This window comes from Mauremys reevesii, linkage group 1 (genome assembly GCF_016161935.1).
Source record: "Mauremys reevesii isolate NIE-2019 linkage group 1, ASM1616193v1, whole genome shotgun sequence".
Lineage (NCBI taxonomy): Eukaryota > Metazoa > Chordata > Testudines > Geoemydidae > Mauremys > Mauremys reevesii.
Window position 1 is genome coordinate 238,471,607 of NC_052623.1, and position 14,556 is coordinate 238,486,162.

Consider the following 14,556-nt stretch of genomic DNA (forward strand, 5'->3'; position numbering starts at 1 on the left):
TAAGTTGTACGATGCAAAGACCTAGTCAAAGATAGATCAAAGAACCATACATTTAAAGGATAGATCTAACTTGATTTGATTTAGCTGGCTCTTGTCAGTTTCTCACATAACTTTTAAATATAGTTTTTGGTAATCACAATTTTTTGTGATTAGAGTGACTTTGTGTAAGAGACATCCCTGATGCATGCTCAGTCTGTTGCTTATTTACTAAAAGGACACAAAGCAAGAGAGGCCCACCTCAGACTTTTTCTCATGGAGCATTCTGAGAGCTTCTCCTGAATCTGAGAGAGAAGGACCCACAAAGCCTGATCAGGCTTCATCATCTAGTGCTCCTGTGAGCTGGGGCTCTACTTGGAGCTCCCAGGCTCTCTCTATTTAAAACATCGAACACTTCAACTACTAAGCCTGATAGAGCAGCTAAGACCTCCTCTACTCAATCATCATAAGGGGATGTGGGAGCAGTGTCTTCTTAACAAACACAGGCCTAGGTCACCCACCCAGGGGCCTAGTAAAATGAGGCAAAAATCTCCAAGTCTTGCAGCCAAAAGGCAGTTCTGGCTCAAATCAGGTCCCTCTGATATTCAGCACTGAACCAGTCAGAGTACCCACAGTACCTCTTGAAAGAGCAATCCACAGTTGACCTGGTACCAACCTCTATATATTGATTTTGATTCAGTCAGTGCCCAGGACTGCCAGCTGCAGTGCAGATGCTTCTAGCACAGACTTCCTGTGCTGTCTGTACCAAGTGATTGTGTGCTGACTGCACAGCCAGAATTAACCTTGCTTTCATTGTCTACCTTTTTTGCCTCTGTACCAATGAGCTCTCTTGTTCAGATTGTGGGCAGATTTGAAATCACCATATGACACTAGACAGGTTAGCTCACCTTTTAAGGTAAGAGTATTTGGTTGAGTCTTCCTTTTTGAGCACAGTAGGGAAGTATCACCAGTTAAGAAGAGACAGATAATAGTAATGGGATTCGATCATTAGAAATATAGATAGCTGGGTTTGTGATGACCAGGAGAACAACATAGTGAATTGCCAGCTGGATGCAAAGATTGTGGATCTCTTGAGATATCTAGACAGGCTTATGAGGAGTCCTGGGGAGGAGCCAGTGGTTATCATCCATATAGGCACCAGTGACATAGGGAAAGGTAGCAGAGTGGTTCTGGAGGCTAAATTTAGGCTGAGGTCAGAGACTAAAGTCCAGGACCTCCATGGTAGCATTCTCTGACATTCTTCCAGTTCTATGCACTGGGTCAGACAGACAGGCAAAATTGGAGGGTCTTAATGCATGGATGAGATGATGGTGTATTGAGGATGGGTTTAGGTATATTAGGAACTGGGGAACCTTTTGGGAAAGGAGGAGCCTCTACAGGAACAATGGGCTCCACCTAAACCAAAAGAGAACCAGATTGGTGACATGTAAAATTAAAAATGTTGTAGATGAGGTTTTCAGCTAGGGGCTTGGGGAAAGGTGATGGGTGTGGAGGAGCACATGGTTTGGACAGACATCCCTTAAGGGAGGATCTATTAATGGGGATTCTCTATAATCCTAGTAAAGAGGAGAGACTGGAAGTTGATAAAGTACAGGAACTGAAGAGAAACAGTCAAATGCAAAAGAGTCACATTCAATTATATTGCATAATGGCAGACAGCTAAACAGTGAAAAATGGTATAAGTGCTTTTATACAAATGCTAGATGTCTAAATACTAGTAAGGGTGAACTCGAGTACCTGGTATTAAATGAGTATATTGAGATAATAGGTATCACAGAAGCTTGATGGAATGATAATCAATGGGACATGGTAATACCAGGGCACAAAATATATAAGAATGACAAAGTAGATCATGCTGGAGGGGGGTGTGGCACTATATGTGAAAGAAAGCATAGAATCAAATATAGTAAAAATCGTAAATTAATCAAACTGTACCATAGAATCTTTGTAGATAGAAATTCCATGCTTGAATAAGAAGAATATGGCAGCAGGAATATACTACTAACCACCTGACCAAGATGGTGATGGTGACTGTGAAATGGTCAGGGAGATTAGCGGGGCTATAATAATAAAAAAAAAAACCTCAATAATATTGAGGGATTTCAGCTATCTCCACATTGCATCCCCTCCTGAGGAGGCATGTACCAGTCAGAGATAAAATGTGTAGACACCATAAATGATTGCTTCTTGGAGCAGGTAGTCCTGGAACCCACAAGGGGAGAGGCAGTTTTTAGTCCTAAGCGGAGCACAGGATCTTGGCCAAGAGATGCATATAGCTGAACCACTGTGTAATAGCGACCATAATAGAATTGAATTTAAACATCCCTGGGGGCAGAGAGGGATACCAAAGAAGCCAACCACAGTGATATTTAACTTCAGAAAGGGGAACTATGCAAAAATGAGGAAGCTAGTTAAATGCAAATTAAAAGAAACAATCATAAGAATGAAATGCCTGCAAGCGGCATGAAAACTTTTAAAAAACACTACAATAGAGGCTCAAATTAAATGTATACCCCAAATTAAAAAAATAGGACGATCAAAAAAGTGCTACCATAGCTAAACAACAAAGTAAAAGCAGTGGTAAGAGGCAAAAAGGCATCCTTTAAAAACTGGAAGTTAGATCCTACTGAGGAAAATAGAAAAGAGCATAAATTCTGACAAATGGAGTGTAAAAGTTTTGGGCTGGCCAAATTTGAAGAGCAACTAGCAAAAGACTCAAAAACTGGCAGCAAAAAAATGAAATACATCAGAAGCAGGAGGCCTGTTAAACAATCAGTGGGGCCACTGGATAATCAGGATGCTAAAGGAGCATTCAAGAAAGATGAAGCCATTGCGGAGAAGCTGCATGAATTCTTTGCATTGGTCTTTATTGCTGAGGATGTGAGGGAAATTTCCACACCTGAGTCAGTCTTTTTAGATAAGACATCAGGAGAACTGTCCCAGATTGAGGTGTCAGTAGAGGAGGTTTTGGAATAAAATGATCAGTTAAACAATAGTAAGTCTCCAGGTCCAGATGGTATTCACCCAGGAGTTTTGAAGGAACTCAAATATGAAATTGCACAACTACTATGACATGTAACCTATCATTTAAATCAGCTTCTGATTGGAGGATAGTTAATATGACACCAATTTTTTTAAAAGGGCTCCAGAGGCAACCCTGGCAATTACAGGCCAGTAAGCCTAACTTCAGTACCAACTAAATTGGTTGAAACTATACTAAAGAATAGAATTATCAGATACATAGATGAACACAATTTGTTGGGAAAGAGTGAACATGCTTTTTGTAAAGGGAAATCATGCCTCACTAATCTATTAGAATTCTTTGAGGGGGTCAACAAATATTTGTACAAAGGTGATCCAGTGGATATAGTATACCTGAACTTTCAAAAAACCACAGGCTATTAAGCAAAGTAAGCAGTTATAGGATAAGAGGGAAGGTCCTCTCATGGATCAGTAATTGGTTAAAAGACAAGAAACAAAGGATAGGAATAAGTGGTTAGTTTTCAGAGTAGAGAGAGGTAAATAGTTGTCCTGCAGAAATCTGTACTTGAACCAGTGCTGTTCAACATACAGGAACCCCTCACTTAACGTTGTAGTTATGTTCCTGAAAAATGCAACTGTCATAGGTTTCTCCCCCACTTGGAGCTTTTGGGTTCACAAGATGGGGACCTGCATGGACTCCCCTAAACTAAAATCCTAGTTTAGATCTGATACGCTGCCACCAGTCAGTTTTCTAAGTGTCTGACACACTGCCTGTTTCCCCAAACTTTCCCTGGGGAACACAGATTCAATCTCCCTGAATCTCTACACACAGGGAAGCAGCCCACTTCCCCCCCCCCCCCTCTCCTAGCCACTCTGGAGAGATATACACCGATTCAACTCCGTGAATCAACCTCAGGAGGAACTCACTCTTCCCCCCCTCCCCTTCCCTTGAATCTCCACAGGAGAAGGAATTAACCAAGTCCAAAGAAAAGAAAAGAATTTATTAAAAGAACAAAAAGAAAGTACACTATCTCTGTCATACCAGGATGGAACAATACACAGAGTCTAAATTATAAACCTGGAGAGAACTCCCCCTCCCCCTTTCTTTCTCAGTAAAAGCAAAGTACAGCAATAGAAATAGAGATTACTTCAGCAAAACACACAATTGCCAATGCAGAAATAAAAGTAAAAAAAATACTAGTTCGCCTTTCTAATACTCACTAGACTGAATAGAAGAACAATACTGCAGAAACCTGGGAGGACTTGATTAAGATGTCTGGACTCCCTTAACTCCCAAGAGAGGCTCTCTAAAACAAAAGAACAGAAAAAAAAACTTCCCTCCACAGAGATTTGAAAATATCTTGTCCCTGATTGGTCCTCTGGTCAGGTGGTCATCAGGTACTGCTTGTTAACCCTTTACAGGTAAAAGAGACCTTAACCCTTAACTAACTGTTTATGACAGCAACTTTAAGCGAAACGATGTTAAGCTAATCCAATTTCCCCATAAGAATTAATGTAAATGAGGGGGTTAGATTCCAGGGAAATTTTTTTCACCAGACAAAAGACCCCCCCCCCCCCACACACACACTTTAATACTGGTACACAGTGATGCTGATTGTGAAGCTTGGTGGAGGAGTCAGAGAGTGGGATATTTCCCAAGGAATGCCTTACTGCTAGATGAACTAGCAATTGACTGAGCCCTCAAGGGTTAACTCTTACAACACTCTACAAGGCAGCAGGAAAGGAGGGAGGGCAGCAGGGACACACACCCTTTGTGTGAGGGGGGAAAAAATGCACATTTCCCCTTTAAGTAGCTGACCCCAGGCTTAAGTACACTGCTATGTGAATTAAATCAGCTTGCTGAGACCTGAGACCACAGCTACTGCCTAGAAACTCCCTCCGTCTGTCGTGTGTGTCCCCCCTGCTCTATGGAAGTTGGGTAAGCGGGGTGCGGGAGGAGGGGGAGACACCCTGACATTAGCCCCCTCTTCCCTCCCTCCCCCCCATACAGCAAGCAGGAGTCTCTGAGCAGCTCCAAAGCAGAGGGCAAGAGCAGCACATGGCAGTGGAGGGAGGGACAGCTGCTGCACAGGGAACTTAGGGGAGTGGGGAGCTGATGGGGGGGGGGGGAGCGGCTGGTCCACCCTGGTTCCACCCACCCACCAGCTAGCTGCAACGGGCTGCTCTTCCTGCAAGCAGTGGACAAAACAGGTGGCTGCCAAACAATGTTCTTTAGACCTAATGGACTTGTTAGCACAGTCCCTGATCACAGTACCTGTTCTGCCTGACATGATCTCTCAAAACAAAGGTCAGGTGTTGTAACCCAGACAAAGTATCTTTACCTCTGATAGTGTAGATGCTGGCTGTTAACTACCATTAAAAGAAGTTGTTCAGCTGAAATCCAGAACACCTCGGTGCATAGCAAAAACCCACTCTACTAGATTAAGCTAAATGGAAAAATCTCCTTTGGAAGCTCTAATTTCTGCTATTCAGGACTATCTTCTACCCGTAAAGCATTCAGGACTATCCATTGGGTCTGTAAGGGTACATTTGGTAGCAATAGCAGCACATCACTTCCTGTTTCAGGGGTTGCATGCTATTTTCTCACCATATAGTTAATTCCTCAAGAGCCTCATTCATGTATTTCTCAGTTGAGGAATCCCCTCCTTCCTGGGACCTCAACATGGTATTAGGTGGTTTAATGGGACCGTCTTTGAGCCCTAGCAACCTGCTCTTTATACCATCTATTCATAGAGTGTCTTTTTAGTTGCTGTAACATTAGCTTGGAGGATAGGAGAAATTCCATATGGCTGGTCGACCTCACGCGATATTTCACAAAGACAAAGTAATTTAGACCTTAAACTAAGGATTTTTAACCAGAATTTTCTTTATATTTACTTAAATAGATTCTGCCAGTTTTCTTCCCCAAGCCCCACAAACTAAGGGAAAGCTGAGCTGCACGACCTTGATGTGGCATGGGCTCTTTTATATTACCTGGACAGAACTTCAGGAGCTTCCCTGGGCTGTTTTATACCATTAGTAGATAGGGTTAAAGGTCAGGAAACATCCACCCAAAGATTGCCTAAATGGATGTCTGTATTAAATCATATTATGATATAACTAAATTAGATCCATCCTTGCATGGATTCCATGACTCACCCTCCGTTCCTGCTATGGAGTCCTATACCATCTGGATTCTGAATTAGTGAACGAATTGAGAGATGGTTGGGCCTGCCCTTTGCCCTTGGGTGGTGGTGTGCAAGAGCATCCAGAGTACAGCCACAGCCCCAACAGACGCTGCTAGCCAAAATAATCTGATTTTGTGTGCATGGGGCATGTGTGTAGCAGAAGTGGAATCCACATGGACAGCACATTTTGTATCATAGTTACTGTAAGGTAACTGCTCTTTCTTGGCTTTCCTGATCTCATCCCCAAGTCATCTGAATGTGACAGCTTTACAAATGTCTCTGGATGCTGGAACTTCTACATATGCACTTAAAATGCTTAAAGAAAATGGACTCTAGATAGCCTAGGTTATTCATATTCTCATTAGCTCATTGCTTTCAACACTTTTACAAGATTTCATTACCTTGCAAATGAAAATAGCCCCCTCTTATGGCAGACTGAGCTGTTGCATAACATATAACCTAGAACAAATTAACTTTACTAAGATAAATAAAGCAGATGTTCCTATTATAGTCTCAATATCGTCTGTTACAGTATTGACCAGTTCACCATTCTGTGAACCTCTTGTAATAGGCCATTAGTAACAGCAAGAACAACTTGCACTGCATCTTTTTCAGACAAAAGAAAAGTATGAAAAATCACTGAAAGACCTGGATTATGTTACACCTCAGTATATGGAAAATATGGAACAGGTATTTGAACAATGTCAGCAGTTTGAGGAAAAACGTCTGCGTTTCTTCCGAGAAGTGTTACTGGAAGTTCAAAAACACCTTGACTTATCTAATGATGTGAGGTAAATTTAAGACTGAAAACATTTCTTGCTAAAATTGCTTTAATGTGGCCATTAAATATTGTGCATCCAGTAAACTAGAGTTTACAATAGATTCTTTCTAAAGTATGTCTCTTTTATATGGCATTAAATCTTAAGATTCTAATAATTAAATGTTAAGCCATTTCCATTATTTAATTAGTTTTGTTCAGGATCAGATGTTGGGAAGAAGATGCTAATCCAGTAGACTTCTTTAAAATTTAGTGACTGAGATTTTTTTGTTCCACTCTTAATTAAGGTTTTCAGAAGTGAACACTTGCCAATTATTAGAAAGAAATCCTCTTCAGAATTTAATTTAGAATTTAATTTTAGTCTAGAATATAAAAATGGCAGAATAGAAAGTTATTGTATATACTTAATCATAAGCTGATTCGTTTATAAGACGACTCCCCTAAGATGGATAAGTAAAAATGGAAAATTTTTATGACCTGTTCATAAATCAACCCTATAATTCAGGGGCTGGCAAACTTTGGCTCCCAGGCCATCAGGATAAGCCGCTGGCGGGCCAAGACAGTTTGTTTACCTCAAGCATCCGCAGGCACGGAGGTAAACCTAAGTAAACAAAGTCTCCCAACCTGCCAACGGCTTACTCTGAGGGGCCGGGACAGCAACTGGTGGGGAAATTTTTTTGGAGGGAGAGAAGCTGGGGGTCAGGGGAGTAACCCCTGTGACCACCCCCCACATGACTCCACCCCTAGCCTGGGACCCCCACACTCTCCCCTTGATATCCTTTCCCACCTTAGCTCGGGTGGACCAGGTAAGGATGTCTCTGGTCTGGCCGGAGCTGCTCTGGCAGGCTGGGCAGTGCGGCTCCAGCCTGCTCCAGCAGGCGGGATGGATGGCATGGCCACAGCCTGCTCTGGCCGGCGGGGCGGACGGCATGGCCACAGCTTGCCAGCCCTGGAGCTGCAGCCGCTTCAGAGGCTTGGGGGAGAGCAGCGTGGCCAGAAGCGGGGAGACTCTGGCCCCGCCTCTTCTCTTCTGGCTCTGCTGGCTGTGCTGTGCCTCCTTGCCCCCTCTGTTGGGGGGTGGGGGGGAGAGGCTGTGTCCCACCTCTCCCTCTCTATACCTGTTCATAAGCTGACCCCCTTCTCTGATGCTTCCCTTTTTTACTAAAAAAAAATTCGGCTTATGAACGAATGTATACGGTAAATATGCTTTTAGTGGCTTGAAATAACACTTGGTTCTTGACAGGCTAAACTAGAATTCATTAATCTCAGACTACACAGATATGACCGCATAAACATGTCTGACACTAATTGTCAAAAGAACAAGACTGAAGTAGTACTGGAGATATTGAAACAATTTTCCATTTGAAATGGATTAAAATGTGAGGTAACTGTTTTAAAGAGAGTCCACCATCACTTGGGATCTTGTCCATATCTTTATTCTGAAGGCTATTTTTATACTTTTTATCTTTTCTTGTGCAAATTATTATGTAATTGCTGACAAAATTGCCAGGAAATATATAGAGTAAGGCAGGGGTAGGCAACCTATGGCACGTGTGCTGAAGGCGGCACGTGAGCTGATTTTCAGTGGCACGCTCACTACCCGGGTCCTGGCCACCGGTCTGGGGGGCTCTGCATTTTAATTTAATTTTAGATTAAGCTTCTTAAACATTTTTAAAACCTTGTTTACTTTACGTACAACAATAGTTTAATTATATATTATAGACTTATAGAAAGAGACCTTCTAAAAAAGGTTAAAATGCATTACTGGCATGTGAAACCTTAAATTAGAGTGAATAAATGAAGACTCGGCACACCACTTCTGAAAGGTTGCCGACCCCTGGTGTAAGGAAACATAATGGCAAATTAGTGGGTTAATTCTTTGTATTAAAAATTCATACTCCTATTGACTATACTTTAAGATTTCTGGCATTTCAGGCTTTTCTAGTTTAGCTTTTTCTAGTAAATATGTTTATGAATATAATTTACATTAGAATTCATTAGTTCTGCACTAAAACTATAATAAAAACCATCTCCAGTCTAGTCTAGGCAGGCTTGCTGAAAATTTGCATAAGTGGATTTTTAGACAATATTATAAATGAGTTCATACAAAAACTGTTAAGCATTTATCACTTACAGTTGCTAGCACTGATTAATGGTAACACAGAGGGTGGTACATAAAATGATTTAAATAAAACAAACACAACCTTTAGAGTTATCAAAAACTCAATAGCTGTGCTGTATAGCTTTTCTTTTTATTTTGCCATTATTGCTAAGTTTTGCACAAGAATTTCATACAGATGTTTGTCCTACACCACAGAATGTGCAATATGGTGCGTTGGCTCATGGTAAAAATATACATTTTTCTATTCTAATTAGTGGATTTACCATAGTAATCATATAGATTAAATGAGAAAACAAATTTGTCTTGTAGTTACAAAAATATCTATCGTGAATTGGAGCAGAATATCAAAACAGCAGATGCTATTGAAGATCTGCGGTGGTTTAGAGCTAATCATGGTCCAGGGATGTCAATGAATTGGCCTCAATTTGAGGTAAGAATTTACCCCTTTAAAAACCTGTTGTGTTTTTTTTTATATTTGACTTTCTTTCCTTCTTTTCCTTAATGGAACAGTAATTTTTGCCAGGTTTTAAAAAGCTGAATATTCCTTGCCTTCCTATTTTTGTCTTAATTTTTTTAATAGTTTTTGGTCACTGAATCTCACACTTATAAAAAGCTCTGATAGTTAGTCATTCATATGTCACGTTTGTGGGTGAGTTTATGTTGTGAACCATGCTTTAGCTGGCAGAACTGTCGCTTGCTTCCAGATAAAAACATCCTGCATACTCTGTGCTATGGCTTGGACTTTAACTCAGATCCTGTCAGTATCAACAAGCAGCTAAATGAAGTACAGAAAGCAAGGGCTTTGCTGTAAGAAAACTAAGTTATTAGTAACTAACCCACTTCTCTATCCATCCTATTGAAGACTTTTACATACTTTAGTGTTTAAAAATCCATGTAAAAGTAAAGATTTATTTTTACTTAACTTGTTTCCAACACCTTCACAGAAAGCAGTAGTAAGTTTCACTATAAACTGTAATTGATACTAGATGCCATTAATAGCATCCTGAAGACATTCTATGTAATTTACTCCATCCAGCCTTGTTAGTCTGGATCTGTAAAAGCAGCAGAGTCCTGTGGCACCTTATAGACTAACAGATGTTTTGGAGCATGAGCTTTCGTAGGTGAATACATGCATCCGACGAAGTGGGTATTCACCCACGAAAGCTCATGCTCCAAAACGTCTGTTAGTCTATAAGGTGCCACAGGACTCTTTGCTGCTCCTCCATCTTTCTAGTTATCTGTTTTATATACTGGCAACTAGTTCAAGTACCGTATCACAAGGCAGGAATCTGGACTGGATGTTGGCCATATAAACTTTTTTTGTAGTGGCTGTTAACATTTCTTACCGCCCCCCCCCCCCGCCCAATAAAATTGGTGCTAAAAGTATACTTAATGCAAAGGAGCTATTAAAAAGTTTCAGCTAATTTTGAGGCACCAAGTTGATGGCATTAAAACATCACTTTCCTCAGTAAGGGAACATTGGAGACACCATGCTTGAGATCACTGCCTGGGCAAATGCATTTTAGCAGTATTAATGTGTTGTGATGTTTTTGTTTTTTTTAAATATCTTTGGGTGTTGTTTCCCTACCACCACCACCACCACATGGTTGAAATGCTGATATCAGGATACTAATGGAGTGAGGGTGGGAAAGATCAAATTTAAGATAAAAATATTATGCTGTTGGGTTTCTTGGTGTGAGGTTTTGAATGACATGACTACAGTTGCTTTTTATGCATGGGCTGTGCCAGGGCTTTTGATATATAAGATGCAGATACAAATATAACGTAAGTTATTATTTTTCTAATAAAATAATATAATTTTTTCTTTACATGCAACAAGGATGAAGTAAGTAAAAAAAAAAAAAATTTTATGGTCATATTTAGAAATGTCTTACACAGTAAATATGATTAAAGCAATGGTCTTTGTTAAGTTATGGTACTTTAAACTTCTAATTTATATTTATACAAAGTTGTTCAAAGAACTTGTCCTCTATTGAAAACAAATTGATGTCTGCTTGTTAAGACTGATAGAACTTACTAATTGTGTAAGCCAGGGGTAGTCAATTTATATTTGTCAAGGTTCAAATTTTTTGGTCAAGGTTCAGACCCCCAGCCAGCTCCCCTCCCTATACCCCCCCCAATTGCCCCCCCCCACTCCCCGATCACTCGTTGGCTCCCCACCCCACTCAAAGACCATATTTCTCTAAACTGAAAATGGGACGCATGGGGCTGGCCTGCACTGCCTGGTGTTGCTGTTCTTCCCCCCCTCCCCAACGTCCCTCTGTGCCCCCAATTGAGCCAAGTAGAAGAGATGAGGGCAGGGGGGAAGAGGAATGGGTATGGGCTAGGATCTGGGCAACAAAGCAGGGTGTGAGGGTGTGGGAGTACTTTTGAGCTCAGAGCCAAGAGCTGAAGCTATTGGAGTATGATCCAGCTAGTGACGCAATGCCCCTTTGTGGGCTGGGTTAGCAGAGGGGCAGGAAGGAGGCATTGGGTAGTGGGAAGGACCAAGGAGACTCCAGATACCAGCCCTAGAGAGATGATGGGAGGCTCGGATGTGGCAGAAGTGGATGACTGGAGGCAGACTGGGGAAGGAAAGAGGCCAGTTGGGGTTGGAGAGGGCTCTGGGGACTGGCCTTGAAGGATGGTGGGTGGGGGGGGGACACGAGGGTGGAAGACTCTGGAGACCACTTGGGAGCAGGAGGCATGGGGGGAGGGAGTCAGTCCCCAGAATGAGGGGCTGGCTGCGATCGGGCAGGGGTGGGGGTATTGGTCCCTAGAGTGAGGGGCTGGAGGCAGGGTGGGGTGGGGTCGGTCAATCAGGGTGGGGGGCCGGTTCCTGGAGCAAGGAGTCTGGGGGGGCGTGCAATCTGGGCACAGACTGAGAGGGATAGCGGAGGAGGTGGTGAACAAGATCCCCATGGGTGGTGGTGGTGCTGGCACCTAATCTACCTCAGTCCACTGGAGGCTGGAGCTACAGGTGCAGGAGCCAGTTATGTCTATCAGCAGCTGAGCAGCTCCTCCAAGCAGCAGCTGCTGCTCTTCCTGCCCTCTTGGTGAGGAGGCTGATTGCTATTACTCCAGTAACCAGAGTTTGTGTCCAGTCAGGAGTACTGACCAGACACGGCCAGGTCCCCTTTTCGACCAGACTCTTTGGTCGAAAACTGGACACCTGGCAACCATACTCCAGCCCCGGCTCAGCTGCAGTCTCCATTGAAAAGCATCTGGGTGGTCTGGATTTGTCCTTGGGTCCACCTATTGACTACCTTTGGTGTAATCCAATGGTAATACCAGCATGTAGAGCTTTCAGATTCATTTTTAAAACTTCACTTCATTTGAATGCCTATTTGAGTTCTGTTCTTTTCCTTTTTGTACAACAAACCCAACTCTAGCTGCTTCTTTGAATTCTTGCTCATGTTGATTCCATTGTAGGTGTGCGTGGGCCCAGGTGCACGGTCATCGGAGACTTTTGCCTTAGCGGTATTTGTAGGGCTAGCTGTGGTGCCTTCTGGAGTATTGCACTCATGCTGTGGTATATCAGGCTCCTCCCGCCCTATGCCCTTCAGTTCCTTCTTACTGCCCGTGGCAGTCAGTTGGAGCGCCTCTGTCCCTTGCTTCGCAAGATGTCAGAGTCTTTTTCCTCATATCTCAGCCTTGTGTAGATAGCTGTAAATAGTTCAATCATTTGTTAGTTAGTTGTTAAGTAGCTCTTAAGGATTTAGTTAGATAGTGTCCCGGGGGATGGGACGACAGGGACTGTGCCCCAGGCAGGGCGTGCTCCATCTCCGGGTTTTAAGCCCTGCTAAAGGTGAATTAAGACAAAGCAATTGGTACCCTCATAGCCCCAGTGTGGCCTTGTCAACATTGGTTTGGCATGCTGCTGAGTCTTCTGGCAGCCACCCAGCTGCAGCTGCCTCTTCAGCCGGATCTGCTATTCCAGAACCATGACAATCTGCTGCATCCGAACCTGGCAATGCTGCACTTGACAGATCATCCATACTTAGCCACGCAGTAGCCAAACGGGAGTGCTCCACTGGTGTCCAACAGGGCCTGCTGGGCAGCAGGAAACCCTCCACCATGGCTACCTACATGGTGAAGTGGAAGAGGTTCACGTGTTGGGGATCTGATTGACACTGAAGAGGCCCTGCTGCAGGAGATCCTGGTCTATGTGCTGCACCTTAAGATGCAGGGCCTGTCACTATCTTTGGTCAGGGTACACCTGGCGGCCATTTTGGCGTTCCACCCTCCATTTCAAGGCAGGTCAGTCTTTGCCCATCCCATGACGGCATGGTTGCTGAAAATTCTGGAGTGCCTGGACCCGGTTCCCCCTTGGGACCTGAATCTTGTGCCGTCAAGGCTCATGGGTCCCCCTCTTTGAACCTTTGGCTTCCTGCTCCCTCCTGCTTCTCTCCTGGAAGGTTGTCACCTTGGTCGCTATAACTTCGACCTATAGAGTGTCCGAGATCAGGGTGCTCATGTCAGAGCTGCTTTATATGGCCTTCTGTAAGGACAAGGTCCGGTTGCATCCGCACTCAGCTTTTCTGCCCATATTGGTCAAGACCTATACTTACCAGTCCTTTGTCCAAAGCATCATGTGACGGATGAGGAATACAGGCTCCATACCCTGGGCGTCAGATGGGTGCTGGCCTTCTACATAGATAGAACCAAGCCGTTCCATAGGGCCACACAGTTGTTTGTTTCTGTTGCAGACAGGATGAAGGGTCGCCCAGTGTCTGTCCAGAGAATCTTGTCTTGGATCATGGCCTGCATCCACTACTGTTATGAGCTGGCAAAGGTGCCCCCGCTGGCAATCGTGATGGCTCACTTGACTAGGGTGCAGGTATCATCAGCAGCCTTCCTCGATCAGGAGCCGATCCAAGAAATTTGTCAGGCCGCAACCTGGTCATCCGTCCACACGTTCTCATCGAATTATGCGCTGACCCAGCAAGCTCCAGATGATGTTGGCTTTGGCAGAGCAGTGCTCCAATCTGCAAGACTGTGAACTTCGAGCCCACCTCAGAGGATTCTGCTTGTGAGTCACCTACAATGGAATGGACATGAGCAAGCACTCGAAGAAGAAACAATGGCTACTCACCTTTTTGTAACTGTTGTTCTTCGAGATGTGTTACTTATGTCCATTCCATTACCCGTCCTCCTGCCCCTCTGCCGGAGTTGTCGGCAAGAAGGAACTGAGAGGGCGTAAGGCCAGCGGTGCCTAATATAGCGCAGCCCTCCAGAGGGTGCCACAGTTGGCCTTACGGATACCGCTAAGGTAAAAATCTCTGACCGAGCACATGGGTGTGCACACACCTATAATGGAATGGACATGAGCAACGTATCTTGAAGAACAACAGTTACGAAAAGGTGGGTAACGGTGTTATTTTACCCTAAGGTGTGGGGGATGTAGAAGAAACCATAGAATGCCTTGCGAATTCAAGATTTTTCCTAGTCTGTCCATTTTGTCCTTTGGATTGCTGCAGTGTTGTCAC

General features: G+C 43.5%; 1 protein-coding gene across 6 annotated transcripts in view; it reads left to right on the forward strand.

The window, feature by feature from the left end:
• PACSIN2 (protein kinase C and casein kinase substrate in neurons 2) overlaps nucleotides 1-14,556 on the forward strand; it is a 127,584-nt gene that overhangs the window by 100,730 nt on the left and 12,298 nt on the right. For 4 of the 6 annotated variants that reach the window (XM_039542183.1, XM_039542201.1, XM_039542189.1 and 1 more), the window contains exons 6-8: nucleotides 6,783-6,958; nucleotides 9,377-9,497; nucleotides 10,908-10,913. In XM_039542183.1, coding sequence (XP_039398117.1) covers nucleotides 6,783-6,958; nucleotides 9,377-9,497; nucleotides 10,908-10,913 — 303 coding nt within the window. The remainder of the gene's footprint in view (nucleotides 1-6,782; nucleotides 6,959-9,376; nucleotides 9,498-10,907; nucleotides 10,914-14,556) is intronic. The other 2 variants (XM_039542195.1, XM_039542222.1) reach the window with 1 other exon arrangement.